The sequence below is a fragment of the Petaurus breviceps genome, unplaced genomic scaffold (genome assembly GCF_028583685.1).
Source record: "Petaurus breviceps papuanus isolate PSGF00001 unplaced genomic scaffold, PetGlider_PUasm1.0 90897, whole genome shotgun sequence".
Taxonomy (NCBI): domain Eukaryota; kingdom Metazoa; phylum Chordata; class Mammalia; order Diprotodontia; family Petauridae; genus Petaurus; species Petaurus breviceps.
Window position 1 is genome coordinate 4,709,373 of NW_027187374.1, and position 23,260 is coordinate 4,732,632.

The 23,260-nt window shown below is 38.4% G+C and overlaps 1 protein-coding gene and 1 long non-coding RNA gene across 10 annotated transcripts in view; one reads left to right on the plus strand and one right to left on the minus strand.

Annotated features, from left to right (window-relative positions):
- C2CD2 (C2 calcium dependent domain containing 2) overlaps window positions 1-23,260 on the minus strand; it is a 149,248-nt gene that overhangs the window by 121,983 nt on the left and 4,005 nt on the right. For all 9 annotated transcript variants that reach the window (XR_011165815.1, XM_069074892.1, XM_069074888.1 and 6 more), the window contains one exon: window positions 1,583-1,678. Coding sequence is in view for 7 of the 9 variants with exons in the window: in XM_069074888.1 (XP_068930989.1) it covers window positions 1,583-1,678 (96 nt within the window). In the remaining 2 variants the exon portion in view is untranslated. The remainder of the gene's footprint in view (window positions 1-1,582; window positions 1,679-23,260) is intronic.
- Window positions 13,888-17,787, plus strand: LOC138151421 (uncharacterized). The gene is made up of 2 exons (XR_011165812.1): window positions 13,888-17,420; window positions 17,468-17,787. It is a non-coding gene; the product is annotated as an uncharacterized lncRNA (long non-coding RNA).

A 23,260-nucleotide genomic window follows, 5' to 3' on the forward strand; every position in this document is an offset into this window, starting at 1 on the left:
ATTTTATGAAGTCCTAAGACCTTTAAAATCAGCATGCCAAAAGAGGACAAGCTTGCAATTCTGGGTGACTTTAAAGTCAGAGTAGACAGAATATCAGACATGGCAGGGAGTCCCTGGGAGGAATGGAGTCAGAAACAGTAACAGCAATGGTCACTTACTACCGAAGATTGTGTGTCTGTCTTATGACCTCATCACCAATACTATCTTCCATTTACCTAAACTCAATAAAAGTTCTTGGACGTGCCCTTGAAGCAAACAATAGCATTTAATCGATTATGTCATTGTAAGGAGAAGAGACATAGAAGATGTGAGAGTGAGGAAGGGGATCTATGGCACAGAAGGCTGACCTGATCATAGACTCATCCTCTCTAAAGAAAACATTAAATTCAACAAAATAGTGGCCTTGAGGCAAGATGACTACCAGAAGACTTAATGTCAAAAGAAAAGGAAAGTTCACACCATATTGGCTCCTCAAAGGAATATTTATAGAAGATAAAGGACAAGAGTCATATAGGATGAGAAGGAATAAAATGAAACATTGGTTCTTGAATAAAATATACCTGAGGTTCAACTACTGATAGCAAAAATATACTGTAGTAGCTAGAAAGGTCAAATCTCTACATTATTCAGAAAATTTCTTGATGCAAGGTTGCACGGCGTTTTTTATTTTTTAGCAATGGTCAATCAAAAATAACGTCAATGTCCAGCTTTAAATACACTGCCCCAATTTTAAACTGAGGGAATGTTCAACAATGGGGAATGGTTGAACAAGCTGTGGTATATAAATGTAATGGAATACTATTGTTCCATAAGATATGTTGAGCAGGTGAAGTTCAGAGAAACCTGGAGAGACTTATGTGAACTGATGCTGAGTAAAGTGAGCAGAACCAGGAGAACATTAAACACAGTAACAGCAACTGTGTGATGACTAACTTTGACAGAATTGGTTCTTTTCAGCAAGGTAAGGATTTAATACAATTCCAAAGGACCCATGATGGAAAATGCTATCCACATCCAGAAAAAGAACTATGGGGCCTGAATACAGATCAAAGCATACCATTTGCTTTCTCTTTTTTTTGTTTCTTCTTTCTTGTGGTTTCTCCCATTGGTTCTAATTCTTCTTTACAACATGACTAATTTGAAAACATGTTTAATATGAATGTATATGTATAGCCTATATCAGATTACATGCCATCTTGGGGAAGGGGATAGGGAGAGAGGGGAAGAAAATTCATTCATTCATTGCTTTTTTTTGGAGGGGGGAAGGTAGGGCAATTGGGGTTAAGTGACTTGCCCAAGGTCACACAGCTCTGTGTGTGTGTGTGTGTGTGTGTGTGTGTGTGTGTGTGTGTGTGTTAAGTGTCTGAGGCCGGATCTAAACTCAGATCCTCCGGGCTCCAGGGCCAGTGCTCTATTCACTGCGCCACCTAGCCAGCCAGGGGAGAAAATTTAGAACTCAAAATCTTATGGAAGTGAATATTGAAAATTAAAAATTAATTAATTAAAAAAAAAAAGAAAAGAAATAGTGATACCATAAGAAAAAAATACATTGCCCTCTGAGACACAAGATATTATTACTTACCTTCTGGACAGACTTGACAACATTTACAACTGGCTGAAATGATAGCTCTAAGGGTTTTTCAACTTGGTCCTCTTCAAATGTAAGAAATAGTGGTCCCTGAGATAGGAAGAAGAGGAAATATGTTAACAAATAATGATGACTTTAAAAAAAAGAAAAAGGAAATAAATATTTTAGCTCTTTCGATAAATATGATTTAGATATAATAAGCATTTTCCACTCCATCTTGCTATATTATAATTCAATATAAAGGAACAAAAATATGTTTTTGGGTAAATCCCCTATATTACTGTAGTTTCTACTCACAGATGAGGCAAATCCCCAGAAATCAAATAATAAAGCATACTAACAAACCTAACACAAGAAAAACCCATGTAATAAAACCATAGCTAGCCATCAAATTCTTTTGTCTATCTTTTTCATTTTGCCTTACAAGTCCACATCCTGAGTCCCTCAAAGGGCCCTTTAGGCAGATGCAGACAAGCACTTTCTTACTCTTCCCCAAAAAGGGAAGGTTGGTGGTTGGGGGAAGGGAGAGAAGGAATTACATAAGTAAGGAGTCCTTGGTTGTCATTCTTGCTGTCACAGCAAAGCCCTCATTCTCTCCTACATTTAAATCTAGGGTGCCTCTGACTTCAAGCTCTATTATTAATAATGACAATTATTGTCAGTAATGCTTTGTAGAAGGTCAAACATATACAAAATTGGACATAAGGGAATTATGAAAAGATAGAGGAGTGATAGTTAACCTAGGAAAATTCTTCCCATCCCACTCCAATACCCTTGTAGCAAATAAACATGAAAAGAGTTCCCAAATGCAGTAAACTCAGCCAGAACAAGGAAAGAACAATTTAAAAAACCCATCACAAGGTAAATGAAGATAAAATAATAGCTGAAGACCAACTTACCAGGCTATCCTGCTCCCACAGCCCACAATTCTTCCCTATGACCTCTGTGACCACTGCAATTTTTGGCATCTGACTTTTGAAATTAAGCCCTTTTTAATTTTCCTAGTAAGTCGTTGGTCCTAGGACAGGTGGATGTCTTACCACTTCATCATGGTGCCATTGCTTCCAGCCTCCCTAACCCATTCTTAAATTCCCCTTGCCAGCCCAGAGCCACTTTGCCTCCCTGCAGACACTTGCATGGCTCCTGCCATTTTGAACACCCAGGGTATTGTTTTGTTTTTTTAATACTGTGAACTCAACAAATGTCATGTTGCCTTATCAAAAAAAAAAAAACCAAAACAGTAAAAGAATATCATATACTATGTCCTGTGAATCCCCACCGTGGCAAAGCACAAAAGTACTAAGCCTTCTGAAATATAGTAAACACATTTCTGGTAAAGACATTATAGAGAAATGAGCATTTTTTTTCCAAGGAAAAGATTGCTCTCAGTGAATGAACACTTTGAAATAATTGAATTTGAGTAAAAACCTCCTGAGATGGGAAAAGATAGACCAACAGATTCTGCAAGGTGCCCTGAAATGACAATGTAACAATTTAAAAAGTGGTTCAGAAAATCAGTCAAAGAAATGAGAAAATAGCAAAGAATAACAGAAATTAGCAAGTCAAATGAAAAACTAGATAGAGATGAAACCAGTAGACTCTCCAAAAAAGAAAATAAGAGAACTGGAAATCATTCAGAAAAAAAAGGAAAAATAATGAGACAAGTTAAAATAAGTGTGGAAGAACATTTGACAGCTCTACCATACAAGGATGCTGAAGGCAAAGTTACAGTGCAAAGGGATCAGCAAAAGATTATGGGTGTTCCAGAAAATATCACAATAAAGAAAACCTAAATATCTTGATCCAAGAAAACACACAAAAAATTGCTGAGAAATAGTAGAAATAGAATATTGAAAGAATTCCTTTACAACCCCCCCCCAAAAAAAAACCAACAGAAACCCCTGGAATAAATCACCAAGAAAGAATGAATTCAAATTTTGGGAATTCCACATCATAGGGCCAATCTTATATTGAATAAAGGACAAAAAAACCTTTAAATTCCAAGGAAAAGCAATCAGAACATTATAGCATCACTCTATGTTTATAAGAAATCAAAGGAAATAGGAATTTGGAAAGGATATTTGCTGACACCCTAAAATAATATAGCCTACACAGCTGAACCTAAAAATCAGATGGACAGATAGATAGATAGACAGACAGACAGATTTCAGTAAAAAAGAGATACTTGAATCTTTCCTTCAAAAGAACCCAGTGGTAAGCAGGGTATTTGAGTTACAAACCGTACTAACGGCATTAAGTTAAATAGTTTCAGATAGTAATGAAAGATTAGGGAATGAAATGTTTCTTTTTATGTACTATCACTACAGAACAACACAAATGTTGAGTGGGAAGTATTTTTTGTTTATTTGATTTTCTCTTTTTTAAAAATATTTTACATTGAGTGACAGTGAGAAGGCAAGTCTAAAGATTAATCAAGTAAATGGTATAATCAGAAAAACCAAAAGATGGAGGAAGTAGATTGTTTCAGGAGGAAAAAATCTCACTCATTAACAAATCAAAATTATAAATAGTAGGAAAATATAAGAGGAGTTAATAATTTTAATAATTTGTTAAATAGAAGAAAATATTTTTTAGTTTTTAATTTCATTTTTCAAGATAAAATCCTAATCAAAATGTTTCTTCACTGTTTACTGTGAATGCTTATCCCTCTTTTAAAAAGATTCACTTAGAAGAAAATTCCCATTTCATCTCCTCCAACAAAATACCCCCTCTGTCATTTCCATTCTATTAATCATTTTTAATCTCTTCTGTCTACTAGCTTCTTCCCTACTCCATACAACATACCCTTTTCTCCCCCATTCTGAAAAAAACCTCACATGATCACTCCATCTCTGCTAATTATCATTCTATATGGCTTGTGTCCTTTGTGGTTAAACCCTTTGAAAAGGCTATCTACTTTCTTTCATTTCACTCTCTTCTTAACTCCTAACAATTCAGCTTCTGATCTCATCATTCCACCAAAACTGCCTTCTCCAAAGGTACCAACAACCTCTTAATTAACTAATCCAATGGCCATTTCTCAATTCTTATTCTCTTCAACCTCTCTGTAGCCACTGACACTATGGATCACCCTCCTCTCCTTGATACCCTCTTCTTTCTAGGTATTTGGGACACCACTCTCTCCCGGTTCTCCTCTTACCTATCCAAATGCTCCTTTCCCTTTGCTGGATCCTTTTTTGGATCACACTCTCTAACTGTAGGTGTCCCATATTTCTGTCTTGAACCCTCTTCTCTTCTCTTACTTCACTTGGCCACTTTATCAGCTCCCATACATTTAATTATCTCTATACTAATCATTCTCAAATATACCTATCTTGCTCTAAACTGTCTGCTGACTTTCAATCTCCTATCTCCAACTGCTTTTCAGACATCCTGAACAGGATGTAGACATCTTGCCAGGCAGATGTCTTAAATTCAACAAGTCTAAAACTGTTGTCTTTTCTCCTAAACCCTCCTATATTTCCTTTTACTATCAAAGGTAACTACATTCTCTCAGTCCCTCAGGCTCAAAACCTACGTATCATCCTTGACTCCTTACTATTCTTTACCTCTCTTATCCAATCTGATGAGGTATGGGCTCTGGGAGCTCTCCTTGAGTCCTAGAGGTACAGGCTCTAGGAACCTCTCTTGGACTCTTTATTAAATCATCTCATTTGATGAGGCATTTGCATGAGGCAATAAGCCTTACAAGGTGCCTAGTTACTAACTGCTAACTACTAGCCTAGCCCTCCATTGTTCATCTACTTCCCACCCCTGAGCCTATCAAAATATCAATACATCCTTTAACTGGCCTAGCCCACCATTGTCTGTAGTCTTCAGCTACTTCCCACCTTTAATCACTCATTGACCTCATTAACTCCTCCTGAAGACCCTCCCCAAACTCCTCCTCTAGAACACCCCTAGATTCCTTCCACAACCTTCTGTATATAAGACCCCATCTCACACTAGTGAGAGCGCCATAGAAGGACCTAGCACAGACTTACTCTGTGTCTTATGCAAGTGAACTTTTAATAAATTTTACTTTTCTTTGGCCGAGAAGACTTGAGTCGAATTAATTTGGCAGGACCTGGCATGTTGGTATTTTGGGGTCTCCAGAGCAACCCTAACCCTCTTAGTGGGTAACCTCTGCACAATCTGTTGCCAAGGCCCATTGATTTCACCTTTGCAACTTCTCTTAACTTCTCTGACACTACCAATACTCTGGTGCAAGCTCACATCACCACATGCCTAAACTACTACAATAGCCTGCATTCCATTCAACTACCTAAAGGATTTTCCTAAAGTGCAGGTCCAAACTTGTCACCCCCTTGCCTCAGTATGGTATTCAAATTCCTTCATAACCTAACCCATTCCTACTTATCCATTCATCTTATACCTTACTTTCTGACATACATTTTTCCTTCCAGTGACACTAGCCTCCTTGGTGTTCCATATATAAGACACTCCCATCTCTTGGCTTGAGACATTTTCTTCAGTTGTCCCCCTTGCCTGGAATTCTCTCCCTACTCATCTCTACCTCATAGCTTCCTTTAAGTCCCAACTAAAATCTCATCTTTAACATGAAGCCTTTCCCAACCCCTTTGACCATTTCCTATTTACAATGTAGGAGTGTATGGGGTGTTCTGGGAGAATGAGCACCTCTGGTGCAAGGACTTGCTGTGCTCATTTAAGGACTATTCATCTACCTTTGGTGTCCAACTGTCACCCAACCTTACCTGTGACTCCAAGAAACTATACTATGTATAGCAGCCACACCCTGGTAAAACTGTCTGGGCAGATGTGCTAAACCAGGTTGAGAATAACCAGCAAGCCTCAAACCCATGGATGAATTAGAGGAATATGAAGACTTCCCCAGCAGAACAGGTAGATGAGAACAATTTGTTCCAATGGCCATGAAGGCGGCTGAAGCAGTAGCTGTGGGGCACTTAGAGCTTGCTCAGATATCAGAGGGGCCAAGGTCATAAGCTGGGCCATCACCAACCAGTCATCTTGACTTTTGTCCTGCCACTGGACTTCGGTGACTCTGGAAAAAAGAGTGACGCTGACAACTTTGTGCTACTCTGCTTCACTTCAATTCAATTCACAAATAAGTCAAGACATCACCTGTAATGTCATTGGTCCTCTTCAGACACAAAGGAGAAACATTTATCTTATATATATTTGTTTGCTTGTATTCTTCTTGGGGGAAGGAACTGTCTTTTTTTTTTTCTCTTTCTGTATCCTCAGTACTTAGTACAATCCCTGGTACATGGTAGGGACTTAATAAATGTTTATTGACTGCCTAACTGATTGAGAGATCAGTACCCCCAGATTGTGGGGAAGGGCAGATTTGGCAAGAATGAGAGAGGAAAGTTCTGGAATTCTCCTTTTTTTTTTTTTAAGCAATCGGGATTAAGTAACTTGCTCAAGGTTACACGGCCAGTTATTTCTGGGTGTGGTGCTAAGTATCTGAGCCCAGATTTGCTCCCCAGGTCATCCTGACACTGGAGCCTATGCTCTTTCTCGCTTCTGACTTCAAATTTTGAGAAAGAAGATGGACAATGCCAACCTGTTTTCAAACTGCTGAAGGGAGAGAAAGACTCTGAGAAAGAGGCCAACATGTAGATCTCTATCATGTTCCTATCTACAGTTTGATAAACTAGGGACTTCAGGAAATTTTCCCCTTGGTTGAGGTTTAGAATTTTCTCTCTTGGTTGAGCTGAGACATCTCATTTCTAATGGGAGCGTCCCTTCATTCTGCATTATCTGGTGTATATTCACGTACATTTACTTTTTCTGATTTCTGTTTTGTTGTGGACTTGGATTGATTGGATTTCTTTGCTATTTTATGTATGTTCATTGTGGTCTTGGTTATAAACTTGTGACCACCCTTTCCCCATTAATGAATACTGATCAGGAATTTAGCTTGAACCTAAAAACTACTTCACCTAGATGACTAATATTTAAGGAATCAGATAGATAAATTCTAGCCCAGTACTCCCTCTTTCAGAGGAGAACAGAGTAAACAGTCTCAAGTCCAAACCTCTTGCTTCCCTTCTTGGAAAGAATCAAAGTCGCCCCTGGAGGGGAAGAAGATGCTAGGGATGTCCATTCTTGCCTCTCTCAGAGCCACCTTCAGACATAACCATGTGGATATACAGAGGATATATGGGTAAAAAACCCCAACAGAACCTCACATGACACTCTCTTACAATCTAAGGTAGAGTAAAGTTGTGTCAACAATTGACATGACTACAAAAAAAAAATCAATGAAGAAGTAAAGAAGTCAAAGGCAGATGCCAAAAAAAAAAAAAATACAAAGAATAAGTAAGACATAAACGAAAGGGTATGGGAAAACACTCCTACCCTACTCCTTTGCAGAGGTGGCAGGTCCATAAGTATGGAACTCTACTTGTATTTTCAGACTTCTTTTTTAAACCTATTGATTTGTTTTGCTGGATTTTTTTCTCTTTTCCTTTAAAAAATTTATATGGGATAGGCCTTCAGGAGGGAAGGAAGAGAGAAGAAGACAGGGATACTAAGAAAAATTCTGGCGAAGTTTAAAGAAAAATTAACTAAAAACTAAAAAATCAAAGAGCATCTTTTTTTGAAAATTTTTATATTCAATTTTTCCAATTATATGTAATAACACTCTTTAACATTCTTTAAAAAAAAAGTTGAGTACCAAGTTGTCTCTCACTTCTACTTTTCCCCCTGCCTTGAGAAGGCAAGCAATTTGATATAGATTATACATGTGCAGTCATACAAAATATATTTCCATATTAGCCATGTTGCAAAAAAAAATGCAGATGAAAACCCCCAAGAAAAATGAAGTTTAAAAAAATATACTTCAATCTGCATTGAGTCCATCAGTTCTTTCTCTGGAGGTAGACAGAATTTTTCATCATGAGTCTTTTGGAATTGTCTTGGATCATTGTATTGGTCAGAGTAGCTAAGTCTTTCATAGTTGATCACTGTACACTATTACTGTACGCAATGTTATTCTGGTTCTGCTCACTTCACTTTGCATCAGTTCATATATATCTTCCCAAGTTTTTCTGAAAGCATCTTAATTGTCATTTCTTAAAACACAATAGTAGTCCATCACAATCACATACTGTAACTTCTTCAGCCATTCCCTAATTAAAGTGCATCCCCTCAATTTCTAATTCCTTACCACCACAAAAAGAGCTGCTATAAATATTTTTGTGCATATAGGTCTTTTTTCCTTTTTAAAAAAAAATCTCTTTGGGATACAGACCTACTAGTATTGCTGGATCAAAGGGTATGCAGTTTATAGAACTCGGGGCATAGTTCCAAATTGCTCTCCAGAATCATTGGCTCAGTTCACAATGCCATCAACAAAGCATTAGTGTCCCAATTTTTCCACATCCCCTCCAATATTTGTAATTTTCCTTTTCTGTCATATTAGTCAATCTAATAGGTATGAGGTGATACCTAAGAGCTGTCTTAATTTGCTTTTCTCTAATCAATAATGAGTTAGAGCATTTTTCATAAGACTATAGCTTTGGTTTCTTCTAAAATTGCCTGTTTATATCTTTTATCACGTATCAATTGATAAATGACTCATATTCTTATAGATTTGACTCAGTTCCCTATATATTTGAGAAATGAGGTCTTTATCAGAGAAACTTGTAAAAAAAATTTCCCTAGTTTTATGTTTTCCTTCTAATCTTAGCTGCAGTAGTTTTATTTGTGCAAACCCTTTTTAATTTAATGTAATAAAAATTATTCATTTTACATCAAGTAATGCTCCCTATCTCTTGCTTGGTTATCAATTCTTCCCTTATCCATAGGGAATTTATTCCATGCCCCTGTAATTTGCTTATGGTATCACCTTTGATATTGAAATCACATACCCATTTTGACCTCATCTCAGAATATAGTGTGAGATGTTGGTCTATGCCTAGTTTCTGCCAAACCGCTTTCTAGTTTTTGTCAAATATTGAATTCTTGTCTCCAAAGCTTGGATATTTGCATTTATCAAACATTAAATTATTATGGTCATTTACCACAGTGTATTGTGTACCTGATCTGTTTCACTGATTCACCATACTATTTCTTAGCCAGTACTAGATTGTTTGGATGATTACCACTTTGTTAAACAATTTGAAATCTGGTACTGCTAGGTCATCTACCTTCATTTTTTAAAAAATTAATCTCTTGATGTTCTTGGACTTTTGTACTTCCAGATGAATTTTGCTATTATTTTTTCTAGCTCTCTCTCTCTATATATATATACAATATATATATATAATTTTCGGTAGTTTGACTGGTATGACACTGAATAAGTAAATTAATTTAGACAGAATTGTCATTTTTATTATATTGGCTCAGTTAACCCCTGAGCAATTAATATTTCTCCAATTATTTAGATCTGACTTTGTTTCTGTGAAAACTGTTTTGATAATGGGTTCATATAGCTCCTGGGTCTGTCTGGGAAGTTGGAAAGACCATCATTATTGTATAACATGAGCTGTATAGAGGTACATGTATTTTTCTGCTTGCTTCTGTATGACCACACAGGATCTATGGGAGTCTTTTTGTTTGTTTTTCTTTGTTGTTGTTTTTTGCTTTTTGGAGGGCAGTGGGGGCTAAGTGACTTGCCCAAGGTCACACGGCTAGTAAGTATCTGAAGCTGAATTTGAACTCAGGTCCTCCTGACTCCAGGACCAGTGCTCTATTCACTCCACCACCTAGCCGCCCCATGGGAGTGTTTTTAAAAGCTCCCCATTAGGCTCTAAGTTCCTTGGGAGGAAAATTTTTTTTTCATTTCTTTGTATTCGCAAAGCTTAGCACAATGGTCATACGCACTTAATAATGTTATTGACTTGACTTAACTGTTTATGGAAGCTTGAAATGAGAGGTGACACAAGAATCTCCTACTTAACTTCTGGGTCAAAAAAGTAGAAGGGCTCAGTGAGTTTATAAAAGTAGTTGCCTGCACCTCCTGCCTCTCTGCCATTACAGTTGTAAAGTATGTGGTCTGGTTTAAATTATGTCTGGATTGTTGGACGGGATAGGGGTGACTGCCCTTTCTCCCACCCAGCCTCCATCTGGCCATGAGTACATAACTAGCTCTGATTCTCTGGTGTTTGTGGTGTATGTGTCTAGGATAGGAAGCAACATTGAGAGTTCCAAAAGTTCTAGAGGGCTTACATATGAATCATCTTTGTTGTTCTCTGAGTGATAGCAAGGTAGAGGCAAGTGAATATTCTGCATCAAAGAGGATAACAATGAACAGGAGTGTGGGTTTAAACTTGGCCTATTTTACTATCAGACAAGTGCTGGGAATGGATGGAGGGCACAGTGCTGAGGGCAAATATGAAGCCCCTGATTTAACAGTTCTTCATGTTCTGGAGAGGTTTAAATATTAGCCTTCCAACTGATTATAACCATAGTTGAAAGTTGATTTACTGAATTCTTTTCTAATTCTGTTAATATGGACTACTGTTCTTTAATGCTGAGCATTCCTTTTTTGTGAGTGGCATAAATTACCTGACCTATACATGATTCATATTTATATATTAAATACCTTTGGTACTTTTTCCCTCAGTGGACATCTGAAACTTGGGGAAACCTGAAACTTACCAACCTCATTTGCTATAAATAGCATCCCATAATTAAGTTTTTTAAAATGAATTAATAAGTGTGAGAAAAGGGAGCCACCCTTCTTGGGAGAGGCAGTTCATTCAGCATTGAATTGGGTCTACAAACTGCACTGGCTAGGCACAGGACAGTGAAGGGTGAATGACACTAGGAATGGCCTCCCAAAGAGATTACCTTATAGTAAACAACACTCATTTGATTTAATAAATGCTTAAACCCTCTCAAAAGCATATTTTCCCCCAAAAAATGTTTTCTTACTGATTTTTATCAGAGAAGAGGGTTTTGCCCTTTACTACTATCTTACTGTTTTATATTCAAACCACCTGTATCTTATAATGAAAACTGGAAACAATAAAAAACACAGTAGCCTGAATATTTTTGCTAAGTCAAATCACCAAAAAATGTTTGCTATTTGGCAAGTGACCGTGTCAGGAATCCCAAAGAATACATTAAAAGCTAGAAAAATATTCCTAGTCTTACTTTGCTGTAGGATGTCCCACCCAAAACAAGGAAAATTATAATCTATTTTTTAAGTGATGAAATAATATTTTCAAACATACACACAGAGTAAAGGAGAGCTCTATTGCTATGCAGATATTTCTGACTGCTACCCTTCCAGGCTTCCAGGATTAAGGTGTGTTTTGGTAAAACAAACCAGCAGAGGAGTGTCATTAACATAAGATATGTTTTGTAAACCAGGAAGCTAGACTAAGAGAAAAACAAAACATGACCAAGCAGTGAATCCCTCTAAAGGAGAGATTAAAACTGTTCTCAATTAGGTGTAAGAAACAAGATGTTAATCTATTTCCAGTTCTTTAAAGGGCAATGAAGAGTATGTTTGTGAAGGATTTTAAATAAAAATAAAGAAAATAAACATTTTGCCAAGGAAACTGAAGATAAAGAGGCCCCATTTCCTCATTATTGAGGAAAAAATGAAATAAAATAATTAAGATCTAAAATATGAACTATTCCCCCTTTCCCCTTTTCAATTTACCTAACAGTCTGCAAAGTTAAACATGAATACAATTTATTATCAAAAGACATAGTTTTGGCATGGCTACAGAGAGCATTCTACTTTAACACACACCAGATTAACCTGCTTTACAGGGGTGGGGAGGAGACGGAAAACATGAAGGGAGAAGAGAGATATTTAGGGGAAGGTTTTATGTTATCAAGGGTAGGCATTTCACTTGTATGTCTTTTTTAAAAACTTTTTTTTAAAAGAGCATTTCGACATAGGAGAACATGAAACCATGAATTTCCATTTCACATTGCTTGCTTTTTTTTTTTAAAGGATGTAACAAATTCTACCTGTTAATTTCAAAATAGTCCTGCCTGTCTATGCTTCCTTCAGTTATCTTTTGTGAATTTAAAAAAAAAGTGTTTCAATGAGACACAAACAAACAGGGCAAAGTAGGGAAGCAGTACAGCCCATCTCTCCCCAACAACTAATAAAACAAAGACTTAGAAAGAGACACTAGATAAAGTCAGGAAATCCAAGGAAATATCACAGCGAATTATGTTTCCAAGTCCAAGTCAGCAAAAGGAGACAGAGAAGATCTTCAGGCATTGAGGGCAGGATCTGCCCAGTGGAAACCAACTGAAGCTCCAAAAAGAGACAAACCTACAATTGTGTTACCCACACCCGAAATGGGTACAATGGTTTTACAAAGACCAGAAAGGAAACAATCAGACTTCAAACAACATCAGCATGCTGAAATCTTTTAGGTTTTTCAGAGCTCCATGAAGAACACAGCACTTCATAAGCAAAGGAAGCAGAAATCCTGGGCAAACAACACAATGAAAGACTAGACACTTTCTTAGCTCACAAATCTTGAGCCTCTTCAAAATTGGAATTATATACAAGAGATAAAACAATTTCAGCTATCCCTATAATCTACAACACCAAGAGCCCTAAGGAAGTAAAAACGTAAACTAACATCAAAGAAGGCCAAACCTCTAATCCATTCACTCAGAACTCCCTATCCCACTAGTCATTAACATTCGGGAAGGGCTACACAAGTCAACCTATGGGCTTGCAAAAATAAAATTTCTGTGTATTCTCCACACCTCACCCAATACCCCCAGAAAAGCAAAAGGAAGATTATTTTTTCAATGCTCTGTGCTGCAATGATCCTCAGATAGAAGATGGAGAAACAAAAGGATTTGGTGGCAGTACACTACAGTGTCTGTGTGTGTGTGAATATACCAGGCTTGTCTGAAGCAAAGGGGACTGGCAACCAGCTCAGGTAAATTCTTTCCCTTCAGAAGTCACTTGGGGCAGTGACAGAGGCCAGCAAAACATGAATTCACCATCAAGAGAGAAGCCTGAAACAGCTTCGAACCAACCCCTAGGGAAACTGCAACCAAAAAAGAAAGAGTAAGAAAGTGGGTAATAAAGGGAACATAAGAGGAAAAGATTGATGCTATTAAAGATGTCAGGAGGAAGAAAACTCAGTTAAAGACCTTGAGCATAAGCAGATAAACCAACAATAAAGCTAAGTTCTTTAAAAAAATATTATCTGGTTTGGTTCTCACAACAGCTCTGGGAGGTAGGTGCTATTATTTTAAAATTGAGGAAACCGAGGCACTCAGTCACTTGCCCAGGGTCATAGCAGCATGGCTACTCATTTACCTTTTTTGTCAACTGCCCCTAACACTCACCTGTGGCTCCAAGTGTCTGGGCAGACAGGCTAAACTAGGTCGAAGGTAACTGAGAGCCCTCAAATCCATAGGTGAGTTAGGATGTCTACCCCAAGCATGTGAAGATATCCCCCAACAGACTGGATAGATGAGAACAATGTGTTCCAAGGCAGTTAGAGCTTGATCAAACATCAAAGATGCCAAGTTCACCCACTTGCAAGCTGGGCTATCTCTTTTCTCTTGCCACTGGACTTCAAAGACTCTGGAAGAGAAAGTGAGGCTGATGACTTTTTACAACTTTGCCTCACTTAAATCTAATTCACACTCAAATCAAGGCATAACCCTGGGATTTCACTGGTCCTCTTCAAAAATGAAGGATGAATAGCAACACTGAAATAGTGCAATTATGAGGGATGCCAAGATCCATCTTAGTGCATAGGTCAGAGGAGTGATGGAGGATTACGTCAAGTGAAATGAGTATACCAAGGAACTGATCCAGGGGTGTTTGGAGGAGTATTAAATGTCTATTAAACTCCCTAATTACAAGGGTAGGAGTTGTCAAGGAGAGGAATTTTGTGAGTCAAGCACTAAACTCACTGAGGAAAGAAGGGGAGTGCTCTAGAAGTTAGTGGACACAAGCTACTAGAATTTTGATTAGGTTGTAAATATGGTCTGAGTGAACCTCAAAGGAGCGGTTACTGAGAGAAGGTGGTAGATAAAGTAATAATGGGGAACAAGGAGTATTCCAACTTTGTGGAATTCTTAGGCTTGTGTCATAAGCAGCAAACCAAGTCTCAGTGAGAGCCATAAAAAAGTGGTAAATGAAAATACTTACAAAGGAAAGCAAGTTTGTAAATTTGCAAGTATTCCAGAGAATATGGTGGAAGGGGCAAGAAGCTTTAAAGTGGTGCACTGGGGACAGGGGGGGTTCAGCTGAAGGTAACAAGAATAAGGTATTGGGCAGTAGGGTATAGAGAATGGGGTTTAAATGATGACAGCCAGGACTTCAAAATCATGGAGATGCAGAGGGTATGATCAGGTGAGAGTTTCTTAATTACTGAGGAATGAATTCAGGTAAATTATCAATATCACTGGGGGTTTGGTTTCTTATTGGAATCCTCTCAGGGTTTTAGGCATCTCTGGTAAGACAATAAGTGAAGAAAGCTCAAAGAATGGTATTTCTCCCTATGCCCCAAAGGTAGAAATCCAGATAGGAGATATGATGGAATGGCATTTTTTTCTTTTCCCACAGGAGACAGAAGTCTTTGACTGGTAGAATGGGCCTAATATCTCTCCATAAATTCTTTCTTCAAGTTCTCCTTTTTAAGAATGGTAGCTCCTTGCCAGCGGAGATTGTTTCATTCTTTGTGTATGTATCCACAATGCCTTTTGCTTGGTAAATACATGTTACTCAACTGAAGACCAACTGCTTCGGCTTATGTAGATTTCATGTATTCTTTGCAGCCTTTTGTTTCTCTTCTGTTGAGGCAGAGCCCAGATGGCAGAGTAAAAGCAGGGACTTGCTTTCCAACCCCTTCAAATACCTGTAAAAAAAATGACTCTAAACTAATTCTAGAGCAGCAGAACCCACAAAATGACAGAGAGAAACAAATTTCCAGCCCAGGAAAACCTGGAAAGTTGACAGGAAAGGTCTGTTGCACCAGTCTGAGAGAAGAGCACAGTCCAGTGTGGGCAGTACCGGCACAGACAGGGCTGCAGCAAGCCTCAGGGGACTGACTTACTGGCAGCTGTGGCAGTCTCCAGACTTCTTAACCCACAAACACCAAAGACAACTTGAAAGGTTAGTAGCAAAAGGTGAACTGCACCAAGCAGGGAGAGAGGAGAACGGTCTAGTGTGGGCCCTGCCACAGAGACTGGGCCCACAGCAAAGCTGGAGCAGGGCTCAGGGCAATGAATCACTGGCAGCTGTGACAGTTTCCAGACTTCTCAACCCACAAACACCAAAGAGCTTAGAAGGTTAGTAGGAAAGGTCTGTCAGACCTGGGTGAGAGAGGAGTGCATTCTGGCCCCAGCTTCAAGGGCAGTCAAAGTTGCTGGAATGAGGAAGACCTATGTCCAAATCTAGCCTCACACACTTACAAGCTGTGTGACTCAGGTCAAGTCACTTAACCCTCTTTACTTCAGTTTCCACCTCTGTAAAATAAGAGAAAGAGAGAGGAAAGAGCAAACCACTCCAGTATCTTTGCCAAGAAAACTCCAAATAGGGGCTCCAAAGAATCAAACAACAACAATAAAAGGATAAAGGCAGGAGAGGAGTTGGAGAATAGTAGAAGATAGTGAGCATGAGTGAAGGAAGGTAGGACAATGGTCTCTTGGTGGAAAGAGGATAAACTCAGAGTTTTTAATCCCCTTTTCTTCAGGCCAAGTTCAGCCATGTACCTTTCCCCCTCCCCTCAATTCCTCCCTTGGCTCTCTTCCTTTCCTTCACTAGCTAGGTCAGTGTCAGCTGCTATTTGTAGAGATGGGGTCAGGAGAGGAGTTATTCCAATAGGTCTCCCAAGCTTTGGTGGTCCCTAACCAAGATCCAGGCCCCACTCAGAAGATAGTTCCTCTTCAGCTCTCCCCTTTCCTCTTCATGTGGATAGGAAACGTCAGTGTTTACTGCTTATTGAAATGTGAGTATAATGAGGGGTTGGGGTATATTAACAGTCTCTGTAGGAAAGGAGGATTCCAAGAAAGGATCCAGATGAAAGCTCAAATAGTCTATTGAGGCCCTTCTTGGCACAGTTGTGATAGTAATGGCAATTAAAGATTCCCCTGTATTGGCTTGGTTTTCAAATTGATTGTATTAAAACCCAGAGCTTGTTAATCCCACCTGTGGGATGGACTTTTTGATGTGAAAAGAAAGTCCTGACTGGGAGGAGCTGGTGACGTAGATTTGGAGAGACACTAGAGAGAGGCGGAAGTTCTTTTTGGAAGCAGCACCTCGTGGAGACGGGGAGAGACTAAGAGGATTGCTGGTGGCCGCTTTGAATTGCCCTGGACTTTTGAGACCTGCCCCCTGAGCTGCCAAGGACTGAGGAGACATGGCTGTTTTGCTGGTACTTTGTCTGTCTGTTTTGATGTTATTTTGCCAGATTTGTCCACTGGTGAAAGACTGTCCTGTTGAAGAAGTCCTGGAACCTGGCATTTGGTTAAGAAGGCCTGAGACTGTCCTGCAGACAGAGAGTGAATACTGTCCACTGGTGAGGGACAGTACTGTTGTTGCAGGGGTCTGGAGACTGTCCGGCAGACAGAATGAATACTGTCCACTGGTGAAGGACAGTGCTGTTGTTGCAGGGGTCTGGGAGCCTTTCTGTTGGTTCAGAAGCCCTGAAGAAGGATTTTCTTGTTGTATGTTTACAGAAATCCTGGGAGAGGGCTTTGCTAATGTGTTCAGGGGTTCTAGGACTGTTCTACAGACAGAGGATAAATTCATGAAGGGACTGGCAATGTATCTTATGGCCTTGCTAAGCCTTGTCTCTCCAGGAACTAAGATTGCTGAGAACTTGCCTCGTGTCAAGATGAAGAAAAGACCTCCATTTGGGTATTAAGTGCTGTGTTTAAACTTGATGTAACTCTGGGGTAGATTCAATTGTGATCCAGGGGTGGAAACTTTTGACCTTTTTGTGTTCTATGGTTGAGCAAATGAATGTATTTTACTTATGTTTGGAAACTAATCTCCATTTGAGAAGAGGGGCTTTGTGGTGGACTTAATTAAGGTATAGCCTAGGGGTGGAGAAGTATTTGGAACAGAGACTTTGTAATTGATTGAATGATTGGAAAGTCCTGGGGTGGGGTAGGCCTTGGAGATGATTTAATCACACTTAGTAAATGCTGTATTTTGAATGATGTCATGTTTTGATCTTCTCTGTTCTGGGTTTGTTACTGAATAAAATAGAGAGCACCTATGCTGGTATTTTGAACCTGGGAAGTTGCCTTTGCTTGATATTACATTACAACAGTAGAGGTTGATAAGGGAAAGGGAGTGAGTACTAAAGGGATTAAAATTCTTCATTGTCAAGCCATAAAAATTTTACCTTTTCTTCTTCTGTGAATTTAGCTGTAATTATTCAATATCTGGTGTATAACTCCTTTCGGATTTTTTAATTTTTGTTTTTGAAAGTTAAAGAGTTAAAATGATCTGGAAAAATGACTATTCTGCCATCTTGGTGATCACATCATCTACTTTAAAAAAAAAACAAACTTTAACAATTCATGGTTTTGTACCTTTTTATTCTTCTTTGTGTATTGAAATACAACAATAAAAATTAAATTCATACTAAATTTTTTCCTAAGTGATAGATTTTATAATTATCAAAAGTTAACTAAAAACCTAAACCATCAACTACTGACTCATATATTTATTTTCTCATTTTAAAAAATGTTGAGGGGGCAGCTAGGTGGCACAGTGAATAGAACACCAGACCTGGAGTCAAGAGGACCTGAGTTCAAATCTGGCCTCAGACACTTGACACATTCACTAGCTGTGTGACCTTGAGCAAGTTTTTTTGGCAATTTTGTTCAATGACTTGTTATTAAAATCAAGAAATGCATTAACTAGGGGGGCAAATGCTCACCACTTGTCATGGGAGATTTCAGTAGAGTCTAAAGACAAGAGGGATTTCCTATGTAGCCATCTTTACAGAAGGGGTTAGAGCACATCTGAGGTGGATACCTGCTGGATGTAACAGAAATCTAAACTGTATTTTGATCCAAGGATCACTGGGGACTGTTTCCTCCGGGAGAAAAGATAGTCTCCCTCTCTCTTCTTCCTGTAGGTAGAAAGAGTAGCAATCTCTCAAGAGGCAAAAAATATGAAAATACTACAATGAGGAGTGGTCAAGACCCAAATTTCTACCACAATGAACAAAGGAAAAAGATTGCACTGAAGATGATGTGTAGACTAAATGGATATTGTTTTTCAGCCATTTTGGTCGTGTCTGACTGTCCATGACCCCACTTAGGATTTTCTTAGAAAAGATACTGGGATACTTAACACCCACATACAAAAAAAAACTGGCCGTGTAACCTTGGGCAAGTTACTTAACCCCAACTGCTCAACTGCTTTAAAAAAAAAAAAGAAAAAGAAAAGAAAAGATACTGGACAGAGCACTGGCCTTGGAGTCAGGAGGACCTGAGTTCAAATTCGGCCTCAGACACTTAATACAAAAACTAGCTGTGTGACCTTGGGCAAGTCACTTAGCCCCAATTACCCTCCAAAAAGAAAAAAAAAAGATACTGCAGTGGTTTGCTATTTCCTTCTCCAGCTCATTTTACAGATGAGGAAACTGAGGCAAAAATGTTAAATGACTTGCCCAGGGTCACACAGCTAGTAAGTTTCTGAGGCCAGATTTGAATTCAGATCTTCTTGACTCCAGGCCCAGCACTGTGTCACCTAGCTGCCCTGAAGTGAATATGCAACCAAATATTAAAGATACTATAAAAAGCTATAAGAGAACCAGATCATACACCTCTCACAGATATGGGTAGGAGATATATTCTTTTTTTTCCTTTGCTTTTTGGAGGGCAATTAGGGTTAAGTGACTTGCCCAAGGTCTCACATGGATAGTTTTTGTGTTAAGTATCTGAGGCCAGATTTGAACTCTGGTCCTCCTGACTCCAGGGCTGGTACTCTATTCAATGCGCCACTTCGACACCCCAGGAGATATATTCTTAACCAAATCAGAGATAGAGGCAATTACAGAAGATAGAAGAGATAACTTTGATTACTTGAAATTGAAAAGCTTTCTACACAGACATATTAACATACCTAGGATAAGATAGGAAGTGATCAAATGGGGGAAAAAATCTTTGTATCAAATTTCTTTCATAAGAGTTTAGTATCCATAATATGCAAATAATTACTAAATATATGTCAGATTAATAGACATCCCCTAATAGAGAATTAGTCAAAGAATATGAACAAATAGTTATTAAAAGAATAATTGCAAAGTATTCACAATCACATGAAAGAATGCTCCAAATCACTAATAATAAGGGAAATGCAAATCAAAATGACCCAGAGGTTTCACTTCACATCCCATAAATTGGCAAAAAAGGAAAGAAAATTACAATAGTCAATGTCAAAAGAGTTGTGAAATGATAGGCATACATTGTTTTTTTTTTTTAAAGCAATCAGGGTTAAGTAACTTGCTCAAGGTTACACGGCCAGTTATTTCTGGGTGTGGTGCTAAGTATCTGACCCCGGATTTGATCCCCAGGTCATCCCGACACTGGAGCCGGTGCTCTTACTCACTGAGCCACCTGGCCACCCCGATGGGCATACATTGTTAGTGGAGTTGGGAAATGGTACAACCATTTTGGAAAGCAATTTGGAACTATGTAAATAGATTGACAAAAATGTCCATGTCCATACCTTTTGGAACGGAAACTCCATTACTTGGCTTATACCCCCAAAACAGTCTCCATATACACCAAAATATTTTAAGTAGCACTTTTTGTGCTATCACTTAGAGAATGGCTAAACAAATTGTGGTACATGAATGTAATGAAATATTACTGTTCTGTAAGAAATTATGTGTTATGATGAATACAGAGAAACATGGAAAGATCTCTATGGACTAATGCAGAGTGAAATAAGCAAAGCCATGAACACAATATAAATAATAATTATAACAATGTAAATGGTATGAAAAACTACATGCCAAAAAATCAAAAGTAAATAAAACAAAATTGTGAAGATCAAGCAGGACTTGAATGATGAGACATGAGAGGTCATCCCCAACACACTCCTTCATGGAGGTTCACAGGTGCTACACTTTGTACCTATTTTCAGGTGTTTTTTCAGCATATTGCTGAATTGTACTGATTTCTTTCCCTCTCTAAAAAATTCTATGTGTCATATGGGATAGCTCTATGGGAGGGGGAGAAAAGAGATAATTGGGATAACTATGATGATGTAAGAAAAAAATGGCATCAATAAAAATATTTTTTAAAAAACCAATGGAAAGATGGTGTGTAGAGGTAAACAAGACTGCAACTGCCTCTGCACTCAAGCAGCTTCAACCATGATGACAAAACCTCCATTGTGAGAACTTTCAATCATAGAATATCAGAGGCTGAAATGTGAGGTTCTTCATGGTATACATATACGGAAAAAGAAGAGATGGGTTCACTTGGTAGGTGCTCAGTAATCTCATTGTTGCTGTTACTGTTACCACCATTTCCCTGAATGGGGGATCGGACTTTTGGAATGGACTGTAACTGAATGACATAAGGCTACCTAAAATCTCATCAGAAAGACTGTAGCTGTACTGTTTGCCAAGGGTGACAAAGGTGACACTCCTCCTCCTCCTAATCTCTCCTACTAGGGAATGCATATCTTCATTCCAAAGTTTCTCTTTGTTTCTTTCAAGTTTTCTTTTGCCTTTCTGTCCTTGTACCCTATAAAAGCTACTATCAAAATAAAACTGTGTTTATTACAATGCATTGCTGGTCTGTATAATATTTCATTTGTTCAAAGGCATGTGAGAGGGAGATTATGATCAGTTACACACAGATATGATAATAACTAGAAGGTTCATCTTGAACCTTCAAAGAAATGTTATTAATACATATTACCAAAGATCAGTCAAAAGCAAGGAAAAGATTACGATAATTTGGAATAAAAAGAAACCTGGACAGAGAATGAGCCAGCATTGTTTTAGAGGAAGGAGACTTGTTAAAGAGAAGCAAGAGAAAACCTCAGTTTTCAATTTCCATTGTTCCGTTACTACTACAGGTTTAAAGAAACCCATCCTCTAAGAGGTGAGCCTACAGTAGTGACTAGAAAGGGAATCTGGCATGAAAGGAGGAGTTGGAAACAGGCTCTGTTCACACAAGGGTATAAATCAGAGAGAATGGCTAATAATCCTCTTTAGGAATTCCATATTCCCATCTACTTTTAGACCTACATATGGTAAAGTTCTTTCATATCCTATTTGCTAATGACATCAAGTCCCAGAATATTGCAAAGACTCAAAAATGACATGTGTTGCCACTCAACTGCCCAAATGTAAAAAAAAAGAGATGATACCCATTGTCTGGACATGTGGTTGTATGAATGACCCATTGTGAAAGGAGTACAATTTACAAAAATTTTCCACACTTCCCCCATACCTAGTCCCCAGTAATATGAGGTAATTTTTCCTAGGAGGTGATAAAGCTATCCTCAGGATCTGATTGGTTGATATACTTCCTGGTACAGAAGGTCTCATTTACATGGAATTCAAGCTCCTTTGACTTACTAAATGTCTGAAGACCATATGTCACCATATCCTGCCCTTCTAGCAGATATGCTTCCATATGGAGACAAAGGGGGCTAAATCTACAAAAGCTAAGTGCCACTATAACCTTATTTCATATCCCTACTATATCATGGTCAAGTAAACCTCCTTTTGTTAACTGTTCAATGACCTAGGGATGCCTCTTTTCATTTCAGTAAGAAGGCAGAGAAAAGGCAGGGACTCACCTGATCTCTCTCAAATTCTCCTCCAAACAACTTTAAAATCATGCTGTAAGTTTAATTCTAGAACAATAGAACCCACAAAAGGACAAGGTGAAACAATTTTCTAGCCGAAGACAACCTAGAATCTATAGTAACAATAATAATAGGAAACATTTATATAGCACTATGTGCCAGGAACTGTGCTAAGTAAGCACTTTCCAACTATTATCTTATTTGATCCTTACAATAACCCTGGGACATGGTTGCTATTATCACCATTTTACAGATCAGGAAACTAAGGTAAGTGACTTGACCAGGGTTACACAAGTATAAGTGTGTGAGGCTGGATTTGAACTCATATCTTCCTGACTCCAGGACTGTCACTAAACTTATCCTGGGTCAGGCATGGCCTACTAGACTGTAGGACTGCGAGCAAGACACAAACTCTCTAGGTGGGGGCAGCTAGGTGGCAAAGTGAATGGAGCACCGGCCCTGGAGTCAGGAGGACCTGAGTTCAAACCTGACTTCAGCCACTTAACACAAAAACTAGCCATGTCACCTTGGGCAAGTCATTTAACCCCAATTGCCCTCCAAAAAGCAAAATATAAAAAAAAATTTAAAAACTCTCTGGGCCTCAGTTTCCTTGTCTGTAACATAAGGGAATCAGAATAGGTGGCTTCTAAGGTTTTTTCCAACTCTATATTTATGATCCTATCTAATGAAATTTCATTTTTTCCTATCCAATTAAGTTTTTAAAAGTCCTTTCTCCATAATAACACTTGTAGAGGTAATATTTTCACATTTTGCACTAATAAAAACACATCAGAGATGTTAAGTGACTTGCCCAGGATCATACAATTAGTAAATATTTTGTTCCATCAAGACCAGCTCTTAATAAAAGTGAAGGTAATTTCCACTAAGAAGTCTTCAAACAACCCTTTTAAAGCTTT